Source organism: Barbus barbus (assembly GCF_936440315.1).
Source record: "Barbus barbus genome assembly, chromosome: 39".
Taxonomy (NCBI): domain Eukaryota; kingdom Metazoa; phylum Chordata; class Actinopteri; order Cypriniformes; family Cyprinidae; genus Barbus; species Barbus barbus.
Genome location: NC_136717.1, coordinates 27,793,448 through 27,820,947, shown reverse-complemented (window position 1 = coordinate 27,820,947; position 27,500 = coordinate 27,793,448). Strand labels below are relative to the sequence as shown.

The 27,500-nt window shown below is 39.7% G+C and overlaps 1 protein-coding gene across 2 annotated transcripts; it reads right to left on the bottom strand.

The window, feature by feature from the left end:
- Positions 1 to 3,407: 3,407 nt before the first annotated feature.
- Positions 3,408 to 27,248, bottom strand: tulp4a (TUB like protein 4a). Of its 2 annotated transcripts, none has more exons than XM_079398570.1 (14): positions 27,061 to 27,248; positions 25,920 to 26,588; positions 23,020 to 23,148; positions 21,976 to 22,137; positions 20,618 to 20,798; positions 16,476 to 16,583; positions 14,833 to 14,984; positions 13,382 to 13,606; positions 11,226 to 11,460; positions 11,000 to 11,144; positions 10,070 to 10,214; positions 9,863 to 9,956; positions 6,278 to 9,468; positions 3,408 to 4,391 (listed from the first exon to the last, which is right to left on the bottom strand). In XM_079398570.1, the coding sequence occupies exons 2-14, from the start codon at positions 26,169 to 26,171 to the stop codon at positions 4,275 to 4,277; spliced, it is 5,136 nt and encodes a 1,711-aa protein (XP_079254696.1). In that variant the 5' UTR covers positions 26,172 to 26,588; positions 27,061 to 27,248; the 3' UTR covers positions 3,408 to 4,274. The 2 variants fall into 2 exon arrangements, with proteins under 2 accessions (XP_079254696.1, XP_079254697.1); XM_079398571.1 differs by having other exon boundaries at positions 27,150 to 27,243.
- Between the last annotated feature and the right edge of the window lie 252 nt (positions 27,249 to 27,500).

Sequence of the window (27,500 nt, the reverse complement as noted above, 5' to 3'; positions counted from 1 at the left end):
ATACAGAACTATTTTCAGTTTTATATTTGGTATATACAGTCATCTGTATTTATCAGTCATCTTTTTTTCATTGATATTCTTGAAGTGATAAAACATACAGAGCCCCTAAAAACGAGACAAAAATCAGACTTTGCCATGCACACACGAAACTTTCTGTGCCCTCGAGAAACTATTCTCATGTGCATGGGATTTATTTATTTTTGCATGCTTACATCACAATTTCTAGTTTTATAAAACCCATTTCCTGTGTGCATCACTGCCATCTTGCTATGAATAAAGCGAGAGCATGAATGCATATGAATATGAACATTTAAGAAACCCCAAATAAAAGGAATAATTCTATACATTCATGCAGACACTTTTGTGCAAGATATTCTCTAGATTTCTTTAAGTATGAAGTGGCTTAGTATTGTTTTGCTATTTATTTTGGTATAATATAGCGTATATACTATAATACAAACATGAATGTAGAATAGTAGAAAGTCTGGATTAAAACATTTAAGAAACCCCATTTAAAAGGAATAATTTATTTTTTATCCACTAAAATGTAATTTATAAACTTAATCTAATAATTTATATAAAAATATGATAAAATTCCTTAAATACATTAATACTAAATACAAATTAAAACACCAACTATAGTGACAAACATAACTAATCAGTCATAAAAAGGTTTAAAAAAAAACAAACTAAAAATATTAAGTGAGTTAATATTGTTTTGCCATTTATGTATTTGTTTTGGGTATAATGTAGTATATACAGTACATATAATGCAAATCGTATGGTTTAAATCTTAAGTAAAACATTTAAGAAATACCAAATAAAAGGAATAATTCTCTTTTTTTAGCTACTAAAATGTAATTCATGAATGATCTATTAATTTAAATAAATTCTCAATTTAGTAGCTTGACTTTTTACTTATCCTAAATACAGTATATTAATACTCAATACAAGTTAATGAGTTCAAACAGGACTAATCAGTCATAAAAAAAATAAAAATAAAAGTATAATTCTATACATTTTTGTGCAAATATGTTCTAAATTCCCTTAAATGTTAAGGTAAATATTAATATAATAATTGTTTTGCTATTTATTTATTTTGGGTATAGTTTAGTATACGGTTTATATAGTTATGTAAATAGTGTTATATACTGGTTCAAGTCTGAATTAAAACATTTAAGAAACCCCATTTAAAAGGAATTCAATTCTTTTTATTTAATGGTTTCTTTACTTTATATCGTTTTGCTAATTCTCTGAAAATAGTATAATGTATTGTTTTTATTCTAAATGTTCCTGTTTAACACCGTGAAGCTTCAAGCACAATCTGTATCGTATGAAGCACTGTATAAAGGTTACTTGACAAAACAAATAGAAAATATAATATGAACATAAATTACACAAAAAAAATTGGCTGCAAAATGCAAGTGACTAGTGTTTCAGAGAGACAAGCATATTTAATGCACTCTATACAGAGTACCGTGTTTGAAGCATGGTAAAGTAATGGTAATACCATGCTGCTTTGATATACGCAGTGATGCTGAAGGACTCAGATATTACCGTATTTAAATGGTACTTCAAAGAAACACATTAACATAGCACTTTATTTTATAATCATGTTTCTCCCATGTGCCTTTATGTTCCTGATAAAAGCACACAAATGTGTGGTGAATTTGGTATAATCAGTGTTTATAATAATCCAGGAGAGAGAGTTCAACCTGTACACTTTTATTGGGCTACACACCGACAAAGGACACAATTCAGCTTTTGAGGAACAACAAAACTGTTGATTACAGTACAATGCAAACCCTAGTGCATAGGCTTCAAGTTAGTTCTGCCTGACCCCTGACCCCTGACCCCCAGAGTCTGTTTACAAAAGCGTGAGATTCCCCCAAATACACAGTATAGAGCAAATAAACATATCTAAACAAGTCCTAACTTTCCTGCCAAGCAGTCACCTCAAAACCAAACGGCATCATGGGTGTATTTCGCTTCATTCAGACAGAATGGACTAAAAGCAAACGCAAATCTAAAATGTGTTGCAATTATAACGAATCTTGACGTGCGTCTTCATTTCCAAAGCCGTTCCATGCTCACCTCTTCTGAAACAAACACGTTCCTTAAAAAACAAGTAACATCATTTACCCAGCATGCCTTTGTACCGTTCAATACAAACATTCGTTCACCAAAACCACGTTTCTCCTTCTCAAGAATCACTGTCCTACTCCTACCAACACAAGCACATTTCAAACAATACTGGTACGATAAAGTCCACTAAAGACGCTCAGATCTCAGCGGATTCTGCAGGTAATGAAACACTAGCTTCAACAACACATTGAGCAAACCCCCCATCGTCCAGCATCCTCCACGTTATATACACCACACCGAGCTGAAGAATCGCTTGCACATCAATAACGCTCACGCTTACACAAGATGATTACATGGCATACATGTCTTGAGAAAGCCGACGGTAAAGAAAGCATTAGTCTTGACAATATTGCACAAACAAGACATAAATAAATAAATAAACTCATCCGTTACGAACATCAACTACTTTCTCAAATCACCATCAGGGGATTCTCACCACATGAAACCACACCATCTGTGTTTGGATCACTCTTTACTAAAGACATGAGACGGACACACATGCACAAACACAACGTATTTAACGCTGCGATGGTTTGCGATCACAAATACGACATGTCATGACCACTGTTGCTCTCTTCTGTATCGCTTGCTTGTTCTACTGACATCAGTCAAATCAAATAAAACATTAGGCGTGCTGCTGTATTCTTAGAGAATCGTAATCCTCATCTGCTCCTCGTCATATTCTTAGCACTGATAACAGGACGTGTCGCACAAACACCATTTCCCCAAAAATAACCAAAAGCTGTGAAATGACTGTTGAAGCGCGGTAGAAAAATATCTCCTGTTTGCACATGTCGAGGTGGATTAAATGTGGCTTGAGAGCCATTACACAAAATCACTTCACAGAAGCGTCAGCAGGGGGCAGTCACTTCTTTTGTGGAGGGGAAGGTGGGTGAGCTCTGATTGGCACATCACTTCCTGTTTCGCAGCAGGAAATAGATGCATCATCAGGAAGAGTGTACAAGACAAAAGTTACTTCGTAAATGGGTCAATGACATAAGGATTTTTGACAAATACAAAAAAATAATATCTATTGCAATTGTTCAAACATTAAAAATGTTGTGTGCACATAAATTCATATTAGAATTTTAAATGAAGTGATTTGTGGTTTTTCATCTAGATGGAAAAAAAAAAAAAAAAAAAAAAAAGTCAGGTGGTGCGACCGTGATTTATCTTAAAATTAATTACTTTCCTTTAGATGCATAACATTTTTTTAAAAGTTCTCAGTAATTAAAGTGTTTAGAAAAATCATTCGCATTTTTGAGTTTTTGTAAATATTTATTCATATTCATTTTAATTCTATAATTTTTAGAACAAAAATATGAAATAATTTACAAAAACAAAAAAAATGCAAATGCTTTTTCTAAACACTTTAATTATTGAGAACTTTTAAAAAAATGTTATGCATCTAAAGGAAAGTAATTAATTTTAAGATAAATCATGGTCGCACCACCTGACTTTTTATTCCTCTAGATGAGAAAAAAAAAAAAAAAAAAAAAAAACTTAATTTAAAATTCTAATAGGAATTTATATTAAACAAAATGTTTAATGTTTGAACAATTGCATTTTTTTTGTATTTGAAAAATCTCAAGTTTGCTCGTTTACACGTCATTGACCCACAAATGACACATGCAGGGCAGTACGAATAAATAACAAAAGTGTGGATGAACAAACAAACATTCAAGATGAATTAATCACTAAAAACATCTAGAGTGCTAATGGTCTGCCAAAGCAAGTCCATCTTAACAGAAATGCCTAGAGCGTACAGCTACAGACTGTATATTCAGTCTAACTATTTCTTAATAAAATACACTTTATGACTGCAAGCCAAAAGCATCTAATCAGATGCCAGCTATTGAACTCCAAGGCTAAAGTCCCTGGAAGTGAGTTTAGATATTACGTCCTCAAAGTGTGACAAACTTTAGTATCTTATGCAAAAAAAATGAGTAATGACAGTATGTTGTACAGCAATTGATTTCAGTGCCCAGTAGTACCTCTAACACTCGGGAAATGTGGCTTCCCAGATGTAGTTTTCAAGTATTAGTACTGCATCTTAAACTGGGAAAAATGCTAAAAGAACAACAGAGAGAGCGAGGAAAGAATTGGCTAAAATGTTCAAGCTCAGTCGATCACTTGAGGCGCTGGGTGACATTAGCAAGTGCTACAGCAAAAGCTTGCACAGCTGAGAAGGGGTACTGAAAGTCCAGGATGTATGCGTTCCCATCGATCCTTCCGAACTGCATCACCTACACAGAATGAAATGGGTTATGAGTTAGAAAACACGCAGCAGAAATAACATCTAAAGCAGGGGAGTCCAAACTCAGTCCTGGAGAGTTTAGCTCCAACTCGCCTCAACTGTCCAGTTTGCCTTTGTTTAATTGGAGCTAGGGCTAGGGATGTAACGATTCATTCACGATTCGATTCATGATTTTGATTTCACAATTTGTTTTAACAAAATGAGACTGAAGACATTACACAGTCAAGGAATAGGTGTCCTTCTATAAGGCTATTGCTGCACTTTGTGAAATTGAAGTAAAACCAAATTGAAATTTTAAAACAAACCCCAAATCAAATAAGCCCAAAATAATATATAATATAACCCCAAATCATTTAAAATTAGAGGCAACCACTGCATCTTAATCATGATCCAAACATAGATGCAGCAAACATGCAGCATGAGCAGTTTATAAACTGAATTAGACTGCATATTTTCAAAATTTGAAGCAAAAACAGAATGGTCCGACTTTAGTTTTGTGAAACCATACTACATAAAACGAATCTGAACGAAACAGCAGACGAGATTCACTCTCTGCCAGCAGCTGGCGCTCATGAACAGCAATGATGTAGTGTTTACCGCTGTAAACAAAGCAGATCTGCGCTTATGAACACTACTGTAATATGCATTGTTCAGAGGCAAGATGAAAATAAAATACCATGTAAACTTTTCTAAAGAGAGTCAGTTCCCCTCAGAGATACATTCATATAAACTCCGACTCCAATTGTATCGTGATTTGTTTGGCATCTCAACCGATTTGAATCGTCACATATTTGAATCGATTTTCAATGTTGTTGAGGTTCATCGTTACATCCCTAGCTAGGGCTAGCCCCTAATCGTCAACAAGAAGAGGATCTGTCAGCCAAAATTTGATTAAATCGCAGAAATTATTATTTTTTATTTAAATCCACAGGAAGTAGCAAAGTCACGCAGTCTGTGACGGACAGATTATTAACGGCTAGTTTTTGTGGTAACAGTACATCCACGCTCGCCATCATTCATCGACCTCAAACTGGCTTACCATCTGAAATATGTTAGTAGTAGCAACTATACACGGCCGTTCAATCTATTGTTAAGCTAGAGAAATGTGCGCTGTTGAAGGAGTGTGAACAGTAGCTCACTGCAGGACAGATGGAGGAGCCGGTGCGCTCACTTGATTTTAAAATACCCTCTCATTTTTGGTCATACGGATTTAATCTGTAAAGACTCCATGTTTATTTGTGTGTGCTCACAAAAACAACGAAACGTTGCGCTTTTGTAAAATAATGAAAGCAACCAGGATTCGATTTCTGCCGTCTCGGTCTGTGAACTTGAGCGCGAAGCTGTGTAAACTTGCCTTATAGACATGAAAAATATATCTATGGAGAGTGAAGTGTCTACTTTGAAATTAACCAATTGAAACGGAAACAAATATACTGAGATTATGTAATCCGTATGAAAAATGCATACAGGCGCATCACTACTGCAGAGAAGACGAGTCCGTGTCGCCAACTTCATCTCTTAAACTGAGGACAAAAGAAAGCACTAGTTTATCAATAAATTATTAAAATGGTAATACAGCCTCCTTACCGTTTTTCCCTGACACATTCATAATCATTACTTCTGCCGGTGCGCTGTGGCAAGCTTTGTGTGTGCGCTTGAGCACTTGTTAGGCTATGTAGGCAATTAAAGGCTCATTATTATGATTTAAATGGTTTATTAATAAACGTGCGATTAGTTGACTAATGCTTAAAATGAACGGCTAGTCGACAAGAAAAATCTTGAGTCGAGGGCAGCCCTAGTTGGAGCTAAACTTTGCAAGAAAACGGCCCTCCAGGAACAGGACTGGACACCCCTGATCTAAAGCTTCTTGCGTACCTGTCTCCCCTCGAGCTCAATCTGGAAGTTCTTTGCCGATTCCTGCGTAACTCTTCCTCCAAAGTCCAGCTGGTAGACCTGCGTGGCTTCGTTCCAAAGAGGCTGTTTGTTGGCCATGATGTAGACGAAACCTTGGCTGCCGAGGCCGCGGTCTTCTTTCTCGGTAGCCTTTCGGCACTTGATTTCGTCCAGCTCGCAGCCTCCCGCCCGCAAGTTCCTTTTTGCTTTCCAGCTCTTTTTACCGCTCTGGCTCTGGTTCATGAGTTCGTCGCCGCTGATGAAGAGCTCCGGCTCGCTCTCGGAGCTGTCCTGGAACTCGTTGGTGGTGGCTTTGCTTAGCTTTTTGGCTTTCAGCTGCTCTTTCTGGCCTTTCGGTTTCTTCTTGTCTCGACCGCCTAACCTCGGACTAGAGATGAGGGAGTTGAAGTCACCCAGGGCACGGCCCTCTTTTTTGGACTTGTTGCCTCCTTCTGTGATTGCCGGAACGTTGGCTTCATCCGCCCGACTGTTGTCCAAACGCTTGCGGTTCTTCTTGCCAAACCTGTCCGCTCTTTGAGGAACCGGGCTTTCGTTGAGCGAGAGCACCTCCTGAAAGCCTTCCCCAGCCTCAGCATTGGCCTCTGGGGGACTCCGGAGGTCTGGAGGAGGTGTAGGTAGAGGAGGTGATTGAGCGGGAGGAGAAAGAACAGGCTTATCCAGCAGGTGGGAGGTCTTTGGTGGAAGGGATGGAGCAGGACCTGGGGGGCTTGGCATGGGTGGACAGGGATTGTAAGAACCCCACGGATGAAGAGGAATGGGAGTCACAGGCAGATTCGAACACGAGGCTGTCCCAGGGTACATTGGTGGGAGAGGGCAGCAAGCAAGATTGGGCAAACTGGGAGGATAACCGGGTGGCAAGACCACTGCTTGGTCCTGCTGGGAGAAGGGAAGAGGAGTAACCACCTCTTTGGGAGAGGTTGGATGTGGAGAAGCTTGCAAGGAACCACTGTAGGCTGTACTTGGTGGATAGGGCAGAGCAATCTGGTATGCTCCCGCCGGCTGGAAAGTTGCAGCGTTAGGACTCGTCGGAGATTTAGGCGAGAGGACAAACGGAAGACGGGAGACATCCAGATGCTGTGCAGGGCTGAGGATGAGTGGGGAAGGTTTGTGGGATGCAGGAGGTCCAGAGGTGGGCAGAGTCACCGTACGCTCTTGCGGAACCCAGATCTCTTCAGTAGCAGACGGATCCCATTGATACGGTGGTGGCCGTTTGACTGTCAAACTCACTACCTCCGTATTAAGAGCCATTTGCCTTAGAGACTGATTCAATGCCTCGTCCTCTTTAAAGGCGGAGTTGATATAGTCAGCCCTTTCCCTGTTTCCACCTGCACTAGACACTCCACCGGTCCCATCCACACCGAGCAGGCTGTAGGAGGATTGGGAAGGGAGAGGCGAGGCACTGTTGGAGTGCACTATAACAGTGCTGTGAGGTGCACCACCTCCAGTTGGTGGGAACTCCTGCCTAATGATTGTCCCCCCAGCTATTCCGTTACTCCCACTGCTGGCGGCCCCACCGTTACTACTGCACTGACTGCATGTATAAAGAGCCGTCTGCCCTCTGGGCTGGTAGGAAGCAGACAAAGCACTGGCTTTGGCCTTGGAGGGCAGGGTTCTTTGGGGATCCAGTATCTGAGAAACCTTCAGCGCAGCTTCCCGACTGTTCCGCCTCAAGGTAGCGTGAATCAAGCTGCTGTCCAATCTCTGGCCAGGGTTCCGCCCTGCTCCACCCTGATTGGCTGTGTCAGGGTAAGGGGGCGGGTCCCCGCTGGGTATTGAGTACCTTGGCACAGTGAGACGGTTCAACGTGGCTGAGGCGTAGGGCAACTGCACCACCTTCCCCTCTACAGCAGAGGAAGACGATGAGACCCTGAGGGTGGCAGAGCTTCCCGGAGCCTGCAGCGTGTAAACGTTCTGGTTACAAACGAGTCGCGTGCGGGGACGGCACACCTCCTCCACATTTCCGCTGCTGTCAAATGTGGTGATGCGTTCATAGCCCAGTGGGGTTGGGTACTGAGCTGCCTGTGCACCAGGTGGATACAAGGTCAGATCCCCTTTCTTTACACAAGCTTCCCCTGAGGATGAAGTGCTGGAGCTGCTTCCCGAGGTGCAACTCGTAGAAACAGCAGCCGAAACTGCAACCGTGGTAGCCGAAACTGTGCCCGGGTAAGGAGGGGGAGGATTCATCTTGCTAATCTCAAGAGGGGCAGTAAAAACTACTGCATCACCCTCAGCCAGTTGTGGGGCAGAACGAGTCGTTTTAATTTTAAGCAGGAGCTCTTCTCCGTGCTCTGCTGTTGGGGGAACGTCCGGGATGGTAGTCTGCGCAAGCTGAATGACCGGGAGTGACGGCTGACCTGAGGGCAAAGTCGGAACAGGGATTTGGATCTGATGCTGTTGTTGTAACTGCTGCTGCAGCTGCAGTTGCATTTGCAGATGCTGCTGTTGGATTTGATGCTGAAGCTGTTGTTGCATTTGCTGTTGCTGCTGCATCTGCTGGATCTGCTGTTGCATGTGTTGCTGCTGCTGTTGTTGCATGTGCTGATGCTGCAACAACTGTTGCTGCTGCATCTGATATTGTTGAAGCTGTTGCTGTAGCTGTTGCTGCTGCTGCTGATAATGTTGTTGCAGCTGCTGCTGTTGATGATGTTGCTGCTGCTGCTGCTGTTGATGATGTTGCTGCTGCTGCTGTTGGGATTGCGCAACTAAAATCCGACCAACCTCCATACCTCCAAAGATTACCTGTCCAGGACTAGAATACCTGGCAGGAACGTTGTACTGTGCCGTGAGCACAGTGTCCTGCTGTCCTTGGTCAGACACCCCAGGTGGTGCCACAGTCGATGTTGGATTGGACAACACATCCAACTGGACATTCTGATTGGCTAATAGGGATTGGACAAGGCCAATGCTCTGGGTCGGGGACATGGCTTGTGCGGGGCTGTGTATGGGGGCGATGGGTATGTTGACAGTGCAAGGTGGGTTATCATCAGTGATTCCCGATGCTCCTGTGACAGGCAGGTCATCCTCGTCCTCACTGAAGACATTAGGACTAAACATAGGTAAGTTAATGTATTCCACTGAGATCTTCCTCACCTCAGGGAGGTAGATGGTCATCTGTCTGGGCTGGAGGTGAAGCAGACTTGTCTTGTAGATAACTAGAGAGAGGGGAATGTATATTAGAAAACATGGGATGTATAAATGAATGTAGTAATAAATAGTGATTAAATCGCGATTAATGAAAATAAAAGTTTGTGTGTACATAATGTGTGTGTGTGTACTGTGTATATTTACTATGCATATATAAAATACACACACATACACAAAATACATTTAGGAGAAATATGTTATGTTTATAAATGTATAAATATATAAGTTATATGAATATAAATCTATACATGTAAACATTTTCTAAATATATACTGTAGGTGCGTGTCTTTATACAGTATACACAGTACACACACAAATTGTGCACAATTTTTTATTTTTATTTTGGATGCCATTCATCGCGATTAATCGTTGCCCAGCACTAAAAATGAATAAATAAAATACCTGCTCCAAGATTTGTTGGCAAAAATGCTGCAAGCCCCACAATTTTGAACTTTGTTCCCCATATGTTAGATGTAACTTGCGCAAGATAATTGTGCTAAAATACAAGGAGACAAATCTTAATAAGAGGGAAACTTCTGTGAGCTCACACATAGATGTTTTTACAAACTGTACAGCCAGCATCGTTTATAATTTAGCTGCAGCGAGTACCTGTGTGATGTCATCGAGCGGAAACTCCCGCCGAGTCAGACTCGGAGAGCCAATGGAGGGCTTGCGAATGGGTAACCGAGGCGATCGCGATATTTCCTGTGCGGTGCGGGAGAGCTTGGGGGACTTACGGGGATCTATATTTATCCTGTTGGTAAAGGGACACACTAAGTCTCTACAGAGAAGGTAGCAAACGAAGAAAAGAGTTCAAGGTGAGTTTGCAGCAGCATGCAGCCCAAAGTAGAGTTAAACAAAACATGTCTTCAGAACTGGAGGATCCAGGAGTTTCACGCTTTTACAAAAGCATTTCATGATTAATTTTGTGTTATTTATCAGGTTAAAATGTGCATCTACAAGGGATACCTAATAGGGATGTAACGATATTATCAATATCGCGACAGCAAAACTGTCTCGATATTATCATGATCAAATGATGATATGAAACGATAGGTCTTCCGGGCAAAAAGTGTAGCTTTTAAATATACATTTAAACTTCTTATTCTAACATAAATGGTCTTTAAAGTTGTGTTTTGGGCCATTATGCTTCCACACAGTACTGGATCTGTCAAAGTCTGTTTTTGCTGCGTGTTTTAAAGTGAAACACACACTGAGGCAGTATATCACAAATAAAAAGAGGGTTGAGTCCCCTTTAGAGTTCAGGTACAAGTTAATTCACTGACTTTTTTCTGACTTAAATTTCTTAGTAAAGAACATGGGTTTCAGCTCTTAATTTTGAACTCTGAAAGTGCAATAAATATCGTATCGTGGACTTCGTATTGTGATATTAACGTATCGTGAGATTTTGATAGTGGTACATCCCTTAATACCTAACCTTGCGGATATTTTTGCACAGTGAAATTATCAATGCATAGCCACATCAACACAGTGTCTTATTCCACTAATCATGCAATTACAATCCAAAACATGCAGTACCTGGGAAGTTTGGGAGACTTGCTCCCTCTGGAGATCTTTGGCGATTTCTTTCCAACCCAATCATCATTGAGCTCAATGTCACTAGAGTCTGAGCAATTGCAGCTGTCAATCATGGAGGGGATGAAGCTGTTTCCATAGACTTCATCTGTGATGAGAAACAATTTGAGCCGTGGAGGAACTAAACCAGTGTTGCATTCTGGCCAAAACATGACTCGTATAAACTCACCTGTTTTCCCATCAGTCTTTGGGTCCATGATGACAAATTCAGGGCGAAGTTTGCTAATCCTACGGCCTTTCAGAATAGGGACGAGTCCTCCCATATACTCAAGGTACAGGGTGTAGCAAGGGCCGCCGACCTCAGGGTTGTCCTCGGTGCGCTTCATGGTGCAGTGCAGACGCTCGTTACCGGACATCGGATAACTAACGAAGTCCCGCATGTTGTTGGGATCCGGGATGGGGGGCTGAAGAGAGGAAAGGGAGCCAGAAACAAAGACAGATGGAGTAGGATCGGATATTCCTTGAAATACAGAACATACTACACAACCAGCAGTTTCAGAAACAAGATCCATGTGCAAATTAGGGGTGTGCGATATCGACCAAAAAACAAAAAAAAAAACTCGATATTTTCTGTGATTTTATCAATAGCAATAATTAGACAATATTTTGCTGAGTGCGTTATCGTGCCACTGCCATGGACAGCTGACTTCTGAAGTTTTTCATATTCTGTGAGGTCAGTTCACAGCAGTGAAAGAAATGAACCTTTACCAATAACTTTATTAAATTAAGCAGATTTTTTACCTTTTATGGGCATTTTTACCTTTTTAAAGCCATTTTTTCTAAAAAATGTGCATCATCTTTTGAGTCAAAGTCTTACATTTAATCAGTGAATTAGAATAAGATGAGATTTGGGCTGTTAATTACCAAGTAAATTAAATCAGTATCAACAAAAATTCATCTTTGCAATGCAGAGGAAACACAGAAGCTGCGTCTGAAGTGGCATTTAGATGCATTTACACACCGTTTAATGCATAATTATGCAAATGCATAAACAATGTTTTGATAAAAATAAAACTTATTTTAGAAATAAGTCTTGTTTTTCATTTAATGCAAGGAAGAAATGTGTGTCTGCGACGTTCTTACCAATTCTTGACTATGGGGATGTAGTGTACCAGCATGCACTGTCCTAACTTCTTTCCTCTTTAGATGCTGTGCATGATGGCGCCTTAATGTTCATCACTGATTGTAAACATTTAACACATCATTGTACATTATACAGTAGAGCTGCTTGGTCCTCTCTTGCTGTTAGAAGGAAAATGCATTGGTATCTAATTATATAAGGCAATTTAGTTTTTTCTTACCACAGTATCTCGGTTGTTTGATTCAACAAAAAAAATATTTGATTATTATTCACCGTGTTCACAAATGTATTATAATCTAATATATGTACCTTCTGCTAGAACTAAACTAGGTACTAAGGCTTTTAAATATGCTGCCCCTTCGGACTGGACTTTTCTTCAAATGAATTTAAGGTTAAATCAATTGGTGCCTTTTAGATATTTTAAAACACTTTTGTGTGGTTTGGAGAAAGACTTGGTGATCTGCAAATGTTTCTAATGGCTGTATCTTTAGTGAGTTTTTTTTGCATAGTATATGTATTCGTAAACTTGGGCCGCCTATCTTGGCAAGGACACTCCTGCAAAACATATTTTAATCTCAGTGAGTTTTCTTTCCTGGTTAAAGGCTTAGTAATAATTTTTAAATACTGATTTGAAATTATTTAAATAAAAAGATACTTTAAATGTGAAATTAAAACCACCAGCAGGTGGCAGCAAGTCACTGTTAATAAGTGAGTCACTGCGATTGAACCGAATCATTTAAACGGTTGATTCATTCAGGAACGAATCACCATGTTGCTCAGAGACGCAAAACAGTGCTGTAGCTGTGTTTGGTATTATATGTCGAAAACAGCCAATATAGTGTCTAAAATGTAAGTCTCTTAATATTAACTTCTTGTTTATTGAACTGTTGTATAAAATCAACATATCACATTTTCAATCATGCTGATTTTTTGGAGAAAAAAAACGGCACTCTGTGTGTGATATTGATATATGAAATGATATAAATATACATTTTCTGTCCCCATATCTTGAATGTTGTGATCGTTGTAAATGCATTTTAACAGACTGAATCACGCAGTGAAAGAGCGCACACTAGTCTAGGCTTCATCATGTAATGTATGTGTGCGCTCTGTAGGTGTGTTTTGTTTGGGTGTTGCGATATACTTGATAAATGTCAAATCACACATCGTTAAAACAACAATTACGATATTATCACAGACGATATATATCGCACACCGCTAGTGCAGAACTGCAGGTTTTCTACCTTGACGGTGGGGGCGAAGGCAGAAGACACGTAAGTGCCGAGGCGAGAGGGCATGCTGAGCTTGGACACGTCCTTCTCCTCGTGCACGGAGCTGGCGATGACCTGTCGGCACAGCAGCTGAAGACTGGCCATACGATGCTCCACGCGAAGCACGTACACCGTCGGGCCGCTGGCGAGGAACAGACGCGAGTCCCGATGGCCCCAGCACAGCGTACTGATGGGTCTCTGAACACAGACACACTCCAGCGTCAAACCCAGAGCAAATATCAATGAGATTACGCTCCATCTGTGTGAAGCTGGTACATTTATCACACCTCTGTTCAGAAAAAACTGCACTGGTTCTGCACATCTTTATCTAAATTCATGACTTCAGACTTGTGTGCCTCTAGAAGCTTGTGTTCTGCAAGTGAATGTGGCTTTATTGTTCATCTCAAAGAGGAACAAAATCACTTTCACAGACTTTTACTTCAACTGTTCCCTCCTGCCCAACTCAATCCCAGCATCTGAGTCCTGAACCATCTTCCAGAATCAACTAAAACACATCTCCTCCATCTTTATCTGACCCTCTAACTCTAGCACTCTCTATTATAATTCTATTCCCTTTTAGACTTGCGCACTATTCCTTTACTAACTGCTTGATTTCTTAAAACAAAACTTACACTAGCTTCTATATTCTATTGGATTTCGTTTTTATTTATTATACAATTAACAAAAGCAAAAAAGTCCTCTAACACTAGCTTGCTCTATTCTTTTTCTATCGTTTTCTTTTTATTTATATATATAAAAAAAAAAAAAAACCCTTGCTATGTGTACCGTGTTAAGCTAACCGAGACTTGTTATAGCACTTGCATATTATTGCTCTTATTTATTTTGATTACTTCTATTGTCCTCATTTGTAAGTCGCTTTGGATAAACAGAAAATGTAAAAAAAACAACAACGAAAAACATCAACATGCGTCACGCAATGCGTAGTAACACTTCAAAAGATTCTTAAAATCAAGATACATTATTTGAAAAGCAAAATTCAATAAGTCTTGTTTTCTGAGAATTTGATCGAAATGAAGTGAGTTGATTAAAACAAAGACAAATAAACCTAATTCAAAGGGAAAACAAGTTTCATGCCACGCTGACAGAAGTGTTTTTGTTTTAAGCATAAACTCACTTCATTTTGTTCAATTTCTCAGTAAACAAGCCTTCATTTTGCATTTCAAGTAAATGTATCTTGATTCAAGGATGTTTAGATGTTTGTACTTGAAAACAAGACAGAAATACTGAGGAGGCAGCATGCAGCATTTCATGCCATGACTTTAAGACGATGCAAACATGAATTATGACCTGCAGAAACCCTGAGCATTTTCTAGTTAAAGTGACTTACAAACGAGTAACGAAAGCAAGAAAAACAAATGCTCTGGTATAATTGCACACATGTCCGTTTATGACCAAAGACTCACCTGAGCAGGTGTCTCCAGTGAGTAAATGTGTTCACCACAAACATTGTAAAACTTAACAATGGCGTTTCGGGTGGGGTCAGAGGTCATCACGAGTCTCTCCATCCCAGCAACAGCCAGCAGGTCGCCCTGAGAGCACCACTGCACCACCACATCTGATTTATACACATGCAAACGAGTAGAAAAATTAACTTTATACATCATTCCACCGTCTGTAAAAAACAGTTTAGTAATGATACTCGTTCACATATTCATACATGGCATCAGTGCACTGATTCAGCTAATATTGACTGGTTTAGATTGTTGGGAGAAATCCAATACAGATTCATTAAAGGAAATCCTTTTGCATTGCATCCCATTCTGTTCTCTGCGGTCTGTTTGTGGCAGCAACTCTCATTTATGATCCGCCTCACTCTGCTAAAATGCGTTTTATAAACATAATGAGATTTAAATGAGAGTATGAGTTAAATAAGTGTGTTTTTTTGCATTCAGCAGGGTTACCACAGCTTGTTAACCAATGACTTGGAAACCAATCATTGGAATGAATATATTTGAAATCACTAGTAGCATACAAAAGGTCATTTGTAAGTGCAAGATTTATGCAAATTTGAAGCAAATTGTTATTTTGAAACCAAGCAAAAACTTTAAATTTGCATTTACAAGGAGGAATCAACTGATATGAGTGAGTGACCGATTGATGGACAATAAACTGTCCATCACTCATTACATTAATTTTTTTAGGTCTTGAAATCACAATTTTAAAAGCCTATCTAGCCATTTATTTGATAAACGTTTAGAACCAAGCAAAACTTAAGCAAAAATAAAAATTGATAGCCTATATTCACAAGAGATCAACCAATAATACTGAATGACTGATGGTTGATAAAACATCCACTATTTACTTTTTCAGGCCTTAAAAAAAAAAAAAAGAAAAACAATTTTAGGAGTAAAAAAAAATATTTTCCTGCTGTTTTAATTGCCATTTTTTATCTATTTGCATTTCAATGAACCAGATTCTGTTCTCTGTGGTCTGTTTTTGTGGCAGTAAGCAGGAGAATTATCACTCAAGCACCAAATGCAGTGATTTAATGACTACGATGATTGTACGTTGTATATTTAAAGGGGTCTTGTGATCCCTATTTTCCACAAGCTGATTATTCTTTAGGGTCTTCATGAAAAGTCCACAACATACTTTGGTTAAAATTTCTCAATGGTAGTGTAACAACAATACCCTTTTACACCGTCAAAAACAGCTGTGTTCACTCTGTTCTGAGCCGTTTTGGTGCATGTCCCTTTAAATGCTAATGAGCTCTGCTGACCCCGCCCCTCTCTTCCATGGGGTGACCAGCAGTTCTCATGAGACTTAACTTTAGCCAAGGTGTCAATCAACAATTGTGGGCGGGGCCTAGGTCTGTGTGACATCACGCAGCCAAGAATCTGAGATCGGCTTGATCTGAGAAAGGGGATATTATTTATCAGGATTTAAAAGATAAAAGCACTGGGTGGATTTTTATCATTATAGGGTGCTTGTGTACATACAGCCAACACATATTTCAGTTCAGCAACATGTAAAAGTGAATTTTGCGTCCGATGACCCCTTTAAATAGCCTTGTAAGAATACAGAAATACAAAATGTGAGGAAGAACCTTTGAGGCCGGTGCGTATTAACATGGGCGAGAGGTCATCGTAGTTGCTCATCAAACTGACGTCTCCAGACGTGAAGCAGACGGTCAACAGCGGCTTCAGACGGTGCACTGAATAAGAAAAAGAGTGTTATGTGTTTTCAGTTTGTGAGAACAGTAACAAGTAACAAGTTATTGTGGATAAACACCATCCTAACACAGCTGTTCCCAAACAGCAGGCTCTGAAAAGAAGTTAACATGATCACGTTTCATCTGCGCGCTCTGAAGCTTCTAATTTATTGTATACAAAAATTATTATATACAGTGCCTTATCCTGCAGCAAATAAATTTTTTCTTAGTGAAATTTAGTGCAAGTTAATCAGGAAGTGACGATTTTGTTCTCTTCAACTCACTGGATGGAAACGGTGCTTTATTCGCAAATGTTTTATGCGATATTCTATTTTTGTGCATAAGTTTAATTCGTAACTTTTGGATGGATACAGTGCCCTCCAAAGGTATTGGAACAGTACAGACAAAATTGCTCTGTTGGCTGTGGAGTCAAGACATTTACAAATATGAATATGAGACAAAACTACAGCATGTCACATTTTATTATTAGCTGTTTCAACACAGATGTTTTAGCAGTTAAGAAGTTCAGCACTTTTAGAGTTCATCCCTCTATCTGATGAGAGCATAAGTATTGGAGCAGTTTCCTCTCAGGTCTTTCTAAGTGATCAGCTGTGTCCTGTTGCATTAATTCTTCAGATATTAAAAGCAGGGAATGTGTCGTATCAGTTATATCCATTACTTCTGCAATGTTTTGATATTTTAAACATGAAATGTTGAATACTGATATTTGAAATTATTTTAAAAATGAAAAGATACTTTAAATGTAAAATTAAAAACGCCAGTAGGTGGCAGCAAGTCACTGTTAATAAGCGAGTCATTGGGATTGAACCGAATCATTTACACGGTTGATTCATTCAGGAAGGAAACACCATCATGTTGCTCAGAGACGCAAAACAGCGCTGTGGCTGTGTTTGGAAAGTTTTTGTTGGCAAAATAGAGCAAAAACAGGCAGGTGTCTAAAACGTAAGTCTCTTGATATTAGCTTGTTGTATAAAAATCAACGCTGATTCTTTAAGAAAAAAACGGCACTCCTCGTGTTATATTAACTATATGAATGGATATAAATATATACATTTCCTGCCCCCTTATCTTGAATTATGTAATAATTTTTAATGCATATTAATGGACTGAATCATGCAGTGAAAGAACTTACACTAACGCGCACTAAGTTAGTCTAACCAAAGACTATAGAATACCCTTAAAGAGACTGTATGAGAGATGTATGAGTGCACTCTGTAGGTGTTTTGCAATATATGGTGGTGGTGATGGTGCAGTGGATAAGACACATGCCTTTGGTGTGAGAGACCCGGGTTCGAATCCACTGTGAGACACCAATGTGTCCCTGAGCAAGACACTTAACCCCTAGTTGCTCCAGAGGCGTGCGACCTCTGACATATATAGCAATTGTAAGTCGCTTTGGATAAAAGCGTCAGCTAAATTAATAAATGTAAATGTAATACTCGATAATGTCATGATGTCTCACGAGTTCAGTTTTTACACTAAACCTGCGCAGATTTGGCTTGCATGAACTTCCCCAAGAAGTTAATGAGTAACCCGCCAAATTGGCTAGTGATTTGACGAAGTTACCCGCCACAGCTGATTTTTACCCGCATTTGGCGGGTGTTAATTTTAAACCCTGATCAGGACAATGACCCAAAACACTCTGCCAGTTCAGTCAAGGAGTTTATAAGAGCAAAGAAATGGAAAGTCTTAGATTGCCCAAGTCAATCTCCAGATTTAAATCTGATTGAACATGAATTTCAGCAGCTGAAGAGGAGAGGAAAGGCAGAAACTCCCCAAAACAAGCAACAATTAGAACAGGCTGCATTAAAGGCTGGGAAAAGTATTTCAAAGGATGAGAGCAAGAGTCTGGTGATGTCTATGGGTCACAGACTCACTGCTGTGATTGTGTGCAAGGGATCTGCAACTAAATAATAGCTTTTAATCTTTTATATCTGCCTTATGTTCAACTAGGGCTGTATACCTTGGAGAACCTGGCGATACGATACATACCTCGATACAGAGCTGTCTCGATACGATTCGATACAATGTGACACGATTCGATACGATTCAATAAAAATACATGGGCCAGAGCCAATTAGTTAATGCTGAACACATTTACTCAACAAACAGAACTCTGCATTTTTCTTCAATTTATTGAAGACAAAAGTGCATTATAACAAAGTGCATTTTGCTTAAATATTTGCAACTTTAAGTGCTCTGATTAATTGTACACAAATTGTATTAATCTGGAAATTACCACAAGTCAACATTTAACTTTCCAAGGGTACAGTCTGAGCTCACACAAGCACAACATCTTCTTCTTATTATTCTTAACTTCTTATTAAATCTTCTTATAATTCTTTTTTGTGACACCATGTACTGCCATAACATATTTCACTATGAAATCACTTAAATGCTACATCTTGCTTTAACATTTTCCATGAGTTTTTTTGAAACTCGCGGGCGCCGCTGCGCCCCCTAATGGCTGGGCGGAGTATCGATACTAAGGGCTAGAATATCGATACTGTATCTTTTTTATTATATCGGTATGTATCTAAGAATCGATATTTTGAGCACACCCCTATGTTCAACTGTCCCAATACTTATGCTCACATCAATGAGAGGGATGAACTCTAAAAGTGCTGTTCTTTTTATTTGGTAAAACATGTATGTGTTGAAACGGCTAATAATAAAATATGACATTCTGTAGTTTTGTCTCATATTCATCTTTTCATCATATTTGTAAATGTCTTGACTCCACAGCCAACAGAACTGTTCCAATACTTATGGAGGGCACTGTAGCTATTGATGGTTAGTTTTATGTGCTTGTAAGATGGGCAGGTCATGAGAACAGGCTACAAGATGATAAATCATGACTGCACTTTAACAATCCCAACAAACACAAAATCAATATGCATTCTGAAGAGAGCCATAACAGCACACGGAAAGTTATGCATACATGCGGTAGTAAAAAAATAAAATAAATAAATGTATAATATATGATTTAGGTACGCAACATTGCACAGCCAAAATGTTTCAACACTATTGAAATGTGATTTTATACAATAGTAGTTCAATAAACAAAAAGTTAAAATTATGTGTCTTACATTTTAGATGCAATATTGACTGTTTTTGCTTAATTTCGCAGATGAAAATAGTTCAGTCAAAGCCACAGCAGAACGGTTTTGTGTCTCTGAGCAACACCACGGTGTTTGGTTATTGAATGAATCCATGTTTTTGAACGAATCTAGTGAGTCAATGATTCAGTAACCTATTCATAAAGACAGCAGTCACATGCCTCGTTTCTGAATGAATCAGTCGTTTGAATGAATCAGTCGTTTGAATGAATCAGTTGAACTAAATGACTCACTCAGTTATTTGCCGCCACCTACTGGTTTGGTTTCATATTTAAAACCATCACTGCATTTTTCCCAACATTTCTTGTATGTTTAAAAAAATATTTAAAACATTAATCTTATAAAATTCTTTATGCATTCGAAATGTTGCAGTGTGAATGCATTTGTGGCAGCTCAGCTTCATCAAACCGTGTGTATAAATACATCTAATGCTTCTTCAGATGCGGCTTCGGGATTTCCTCTGCAGTTTATTGATACGGATTTCATTTGAATGGTAACAGCTCTACACTTTCTGAATTAATTGAACAAATTTAAGAATTTGATGTGAAAGATGACATTTAATAAGGTTAGTGAAAAACAAAATGACAATTTTAGTGGAAAGAAACATTATTTCTACGTCTTTTCTAGATACAGAGCACTTTATTTTTGAGAGTTGTTTAAATGACAGGACATCTGTAACTTTGTCCAGATTGGGGGAATTGTAATGTTTAATAATTTTTTATGATGTACATTTTTTGCATTAAAAAAAGTATAGATTTTGGTTTGTATATGCTGTCAATTATAGTTTTTAGAAAGAAAACCGGAATCAGCAGGTCACACTTACAAACAAATAAATAAAAAATTGGAATCGGTGCATCTCTAATAAAAACAGATTCTCTGTGAGACTGCAGAGGTTACCCTGCAGAGGCATGTAATCGTCCGAGTCCGTGTCGCTGTCGCTGCTGTCCTCCACCAGGAAGTTGGGATAATTCCAGGCCATGCTGGAGATGCCCTCCGCCTCGTGCAGCAAGATATGAGCCAGCATCCGGCCGTGACAGTCCATGACGATCACCTGCCCATCCGCCGTGCCAAACAACACCTGAGCAACAAAACAGTCTGCTTCAGACCTGTGCAGATAAAACTACTACAGAACAAACCCAAACAATCTGACAACCAATGCATCTCATGTTCTTTTAGTTGTTTAAACACAGTTTATAACCCTCAAGACATGTTTGAGTTAATATATACACAGGAGTATATTGGTTTAAATGGTACATATGTTTTAGAAATGTACTAATATATACAATATATACAATTTGATTGATATTGGTTTTCGCTGATACGATAATCATGCGTTTAGATAAAGATAGTTAACAGATTATTGTGCAAAAGAATAATATGTGACCCTGCAGCACAACAGCAGTCATCAGTAACACAGGTATATCTGTAGCAATAGACAACAATACATTGTATGGATCAAAATTATACATTTCTCTTTTATGACAAAAATCATTAGGATATTAAGATCATGTTCCATGAAGATATTTTGTTAATTTCCTACCATAAATATATCAAAACTTCATTTTTGATTAGTAATATGCATTGCTAAGAACTTAATTTGAACAACTTTAAAGGAGATTTTCTCAATATTTAGATTTTTTTGCTCCCTCAGATTCCAGATTTTCTAATAGTTGTATCTCAGACAAATATTGTCCTATCCTAACAAACCATACATCAATGGAAAGATGATTTATTCAGATGATGTAGAAATCTCAATTTCAGAAAATTGACCCTTATGACTGGTTTTGTGCTCCAGGGTCACATATATTGTGTTAAATAATGCCCTTCTTCTTTCTTTCCTGTGAGTTTACGTTAAATCAACTGCTAGATACAGTTTATGGTGTAACCAAAATACTGATAATATTCAGAAATAAAGATTGCATGCATAATGCAGAGCTTTTAATTATAAATAAGCCTATTTTCTATATTTATTATTTTTCTGTAAAGCACTTACCACAATTACCACTGTTTATGAAACGTGCTATAAACACAACAAAAATAATAATAAACTTACTGCCTATTAACATACAAATTAATTTAAGTTTTTTTAGATTTAAGATAGTCAAGACTAAAATATGACATTATATTTTATTCATATTTATTTATTAATTTTAATTTATGTCTGATCAACTGAATTTAATCAAGACATTTTAAAGACCCAACCATTAAATTGACAAGCACAACAGAGTAATCGATCAACCAAAGCGTGTGGTCACCTGCTGGTCATCGGGGGTCCAGATTCCACAGGTGATCTGACTCTCCAGGTTGATCTCAGAGGACCAGTGGCGCTGACCGCTCACCGAGCCCACCAGCACGAAGCCGTCGCGGTACGAGATCAGCGCCTGCATGCCGTCGTGAGACCAGGTGAAGTCGCTCACCTGCGCAGGTACAGATCGTTAAACACCGCGCCTCGTATGAGGGAACGCTAACAGAGAAGTCCACTTCCAGAATAAACATCTCCTGATCAGTTACTCACCCCCGTGTCATCCAAGATGTTCATGTCTGTCTCTCTTCAGTCGCAAAGAAATTAAGTTTTTTTGAGGAAAACATTCCAGGATTTTTCTCCATATAGTGGACTTCAATGGTGGCCAGTGATTTGAAGGCTTCAATGCAGCTTCAAAGAGCACCACACGACCCCAGCCGAGGAATAAGAGTCTTATCTAACCAAACCATCGCTCATTTTCTGAAAAAAATGAATATTTATCCACTTTTTAAGCCCAAATGCTGTGCTAGCTGATGTTGGAATGGTCCCAGTGTTTATAAAGCCAACATGCAAAGAAAGTCAAATGCCCTTCACAAAAAAGGTAAAACAATGATGTTGGATGATTTTAAAGTTGGAGGAGAAAATGAGATGGAGGTTTTAACTGAACTACACAGAGGAAGAACGAATCACGCGTGACCTTTCCAACAGGATTACGTAACGTGTGACGACATGCATCACAGAGCTAACTCTAGCCCAGCATTTGGGCTTAAAAAGTGGAGAAATATTCATTTTTTTCAGAAAATGACTGATAGTTTGGTTAGATAAGACTCTTATTCCTTGGCTGGGGTCGTGTGGTGCTCTTTGAAGCTGCATTGAAGCCTTCAAATCACTGGCCACCATTGAAGTCCACTATATGGAGAAAAATCCTGGAATGTTTTCCTCAAACTTAATTTCTTTGCGACTGAAGAGGCAGACATGAACATCTTGGATGACACGGGGGTGAGTAACTGATCAGGAGATGTTTATTCTCCTTTAGTGCAACTTTAGGACATCTCACCTGAGCTCCTCGATCATTGACCAGCTCTACTGACCAGCGGCCCTCGTACTGGATCCAGACGAAGATCCCGCCGTCGGTGTCGCAGGTCGCCAGCTTCTGGAAGGGCTCGTTCCATCTCACCAACACCACCTGCGAGAGAAGCACAGAAAACACTCCCAAAGCTGAAGAACTGACTGGCACGGTCCAGCGCTTTCATAAAGGCTCATATGACACTTACATTACATTTATGCATTTAGCAGACGCTTTTATCCAAAGCGACTTACATTGCATTCAAGTTACAGTTTTTACATTTCATCAGCTCTTGCTTCCCCTGGGAATCGAACCCATGACCTTGGTGTTGCTAGCGCCATGCTCTACTATATTAAAGTTTATTTTCCACATACTGTACATTATTGTTGCTCCTCCTCTCTGAAACACGTCAATAAAAGCATGCTGTGCTCTGATTGGCCAGCTATCCAGTGCGTTGTGATTGGCCGAATACTTCAAGCGTGTGACGGAAATGTTACGCCCCTTACCATATTTAGAAACACACAGCGTCTCCACAACAACAATACTACAGCGAGAATAAAAGTTACGCCTTCTTTCTTTGCGTAAACATTTGGGCAGTTATAACTTTAAGGATCTTATCTATGCACCAACAGTTTGTAACGGAAGACTACATCATATGACTCCTTTTAAAATTAAAATGTTTAAAATGTATTTTTACCAAGCCTTTTTTTTTCCAGATTTTTTTTTGCATATTTAAGCGAATTTACTTTAGATATTTTAGAACCAAGCAAAACTCAAGAATAAAAACGTATATTTAAATAATAGATCATGAGGGAAGGTCGTTTTAAGCCGTTTCCTTCACAGACACACACTGATCCGTGTGCAGACGCAGGTAAACACACACAGCTCTATATTAAGACATCACAACAAGATCAGACTGAAGATCTGACCAAATGCAGGATTACAGCAGAAAGCCAAAGCCACAGAAAGAGTGCATAATCAGCCGCTTTATTAACTCTCCACTCATCCTCCGACAGCAGACGCGTGCTGGACTCACAACAGAAGGCCAGGACATGCTTTCATGCCTTAAACATTTCGTTTTCTGATAAAACCTGTGCTTGTGAATGCAGACTCAGAGAAATCAGCAGTGTAAAGTGATTTAGCACTGGACTTCATCATCGATACAGAAACTGAAGCTGTATTTAATGCCACGTGTTTTCAGATTCTCTCGTAACCCATGATCCGCTTACATGGTGACTTCACTCGAGGACTGATCTACAAACCAAAGCTGTGTCCACAACCTCTGAGCGTTTAATCAGAAATGTTAATTATGTCACTGTTTACCCGCTGTAATGTCCTTCCAGACGTTTTTTGCTTTCCCAGTGAAACACAAAAAGAAAAAGGTTTATGGACTAGTTTTATGACACTTTCTTCGTGTTTATTTTTCTCCCCGTCTGCTCTGAAAAACAGCAGCAAGAATTTTGAAAAAGTAATCCAAATGTATTTTTCCCTGGCCTTTTTAAAATGCAATTTTGAAACAAATCCAGCCATTTATTTATTTTAAATGAAGAAAAACTTACATATTTTCCCTGGGTTTTTAATGTAATTTTTAAAGCAGTTTTTATGAAGGTAAATTTAAAACCTTTTTGGAACCAAGTAAAGAAAACGAGCAAAAAAAAAAAAATCAACTTAATTCAAGAGGGAAACAAGTTCTCATACCCCACTGACAGATATTTGCTCTTATTTTAAGCATAACATTCGGTTTCACTTCATCTCTTTATTCAGGATCTCAAGTAAATGCATGGATGTTTAGATTTTTAAATCAGAAAACAAGACAAAAACACTGAAGATGATACTCAGGTTTTGCAGCGCATGCAACATTTAATGCTGCCCGATTTTAACACTTTCTGGTCTGATTTAAGATCAGTTTAAGACCTTCTTCACCCGCAGAAAACCTGGAATACAGAAATAAAGAAAGGCATACGGGTTTGGGACGGCATGAGACTCCTCAAATTAAAACCTGCTTTAATTTCCCCCATATTTCTAAAATGTTCATGGAAAACCGCTAAAGTGTGTGCTCTAAATAGGCTTCTCACTAGACTAGGTAACGTTTCTTTTCTCCCAAACTACTATTTTTAGCGCCATGTGGCCTCACTTTACAGATAATATATGAAAGAGTGTGTGTGTGTGTGTGTGTGTGTGTGTGTGTGTGTGTGTGTGTGTGTGTGTGTGCGAGAGCAGCAGCCATCTGAATGGTTTTATATCAGAGGCCGATGACGAGACACTTTAAAGATGCAACAAGGTTAAGATTCCAGGAGAGCACAGATTACAGTCGTGTATTTTTATCCCGTCTATTTTCTGCTCTCTTCACGTGTGATGGACACTCGCTGGCGAAAACGCTCCAGAGACGCAAACAAACCCCGCAAACGACACTGTACTACTTGTTTTTGAAGCATTAGATAAATCCCACTGGGAACAATGAGATCCTCCAGAAGATGAAGTATTAGGCAGAAGTGAGCAGGACAGGAAGTCTCTCAGCTCAATCACCAAACGTTAGCGCAGATAAATGACCAAACAGCTTCTCTTTGTTGGAGTGGAGATCCATCAGACGAGAGATGTTCTGCTAACGAGGGCGTGTGCTCTCATAAGCTGCCAGATCTCATTAACGTGATTCACACGCCGCTGCACGTCTGTCTGAAACTGCTTTCTTAAACAGAACATGCTTTTAATCAGATGTAAATGACTTCAATCTGATTCTTCCATGACTTTAAGTGACTTCACTGATCACATTTTTAAAAATGCAAATCTGAAGCAAATCCAGCTGTTTATTGGAGATATTTTAGAACCAAGCACATCATAATTATAAAATATTACACTCATGTTAGAAGCCGTGTTTACTGCCACTTCCTCACCTCACTGTTGTGTCCCCTCAGGTTGAAGTTGATGCGCTGCGGGGTGGGCCGGTCTCTCCTGCAGTGGCTGGAGGTGAAGGTGACTCCCACGACCCCCCGGCCGTTCCCCGTGGCCAGCCAGCCCTCCTCATAGCAGCGCCTCCTGCACACGGGCTTCTCCTTCTCGCTGCGGGGCACACGGCCCTTCCAGGACAGGCACAGGATGTTGGAGTCGCTGCACAGTACGGGCCCAAGCTCCACCGCCGCAAACATGCCTGCTTCTACCAGCGGATTCAAGCAAATCCACAGAGTCACCCGGCTCACCGGGGGGTCCTTGGGGTCCTGGAGAGAGCGGCCGCTGCTTCACAAACACTTCCGGCCCAAAAGTCCTGCATAAAACTAGCAACAAGGCACATAAATTAAGTCTCGCGCCTTTCCCGGGAATGCGTAAGAATTCACCGAATATCCGAGTCACAGAAAACTCTCTCCTCCGCGACGTAGCCCCCTCATGACGTCATCGCGACCAGCACGCGCCCGCTCCCGAGGAGTGACGTCATCGACGGACGAAAAGCTCCTCTGCGCGCGCTCATGGCGGCAAGCGCGCACGCACGGGATTCTCCTGCGCGTCACCTGCTCCTGCGTGACGTCATCGCTTCAAAAGAGCCGCCGGCCAATCAGCGTCGGGGATTCCTTTAAGAGAACAACAGCAGAATATAAACACAATTAATGATTCTGAACACAACATACAAATGATCAAAAACACGCTATAAACACGCTCATCTCTGAGGTAACGTTACCAGAAACAGCATCACTTCACAACAAACCGTGTTACCTCAGTGTTACGAGACGAGCAGAAATCAGACAAAACGAGCAATAAAAGCGCCAGTGTTCTCCATAATATCTAGAATCTGTCATTATAGCAGAAACAGCACAGCGATCCGTCAGCTAATGCGTTAGATACCCAGAAGCATCATTCTATCCGTTTTAACGACAATAACAAAACAAATATGGACAATTCAGTACAAATATAGAATCTGAAACTTATTAGATGAACACTGTGATGCTAGATAAGATCTTCGCGGCTAATAAAGCGTCGTATTGTTCAGAAAACGCGTCTTAGCTTCGTTTGAGAGGCTTCTGTTAGCTCCGCAGCTACACTCACTTCCGCTGCTTTCCCGCTTTAAAACGCCCGATCAGCACGCGCCAGAGGCCCGGAGCCGGTCCACGGATGATCCCGGTGCTGGTCTTTACCTGTGTGTGTGTGTGGAGTGTGTTTCTGCGCGGCTGGCTGGCGCTGCTTCTGACGCTGTCTGGGCCGCTGCGCTGGGTCACGTGACCACACACATCATCTCCTAGACACGCCCCCACCGCAGCACGTGCTCACTGTACCACTCAAAACAGCTTTTATTGCAATAAAACATAAAGAAAACCATTCCAATGAAAGGAATAAAATAAATATTTTTAAGTTTATTACGTCTCATTATGCATTATACTTTAAAACTGTACAATTAAAATAAAATAGTGTGTGTATTTGTAGGTGTTCGTCCGCTGATATAAACAGAACACGCATGCGCAGAACAAGCAGCTCAATAAATACAATAT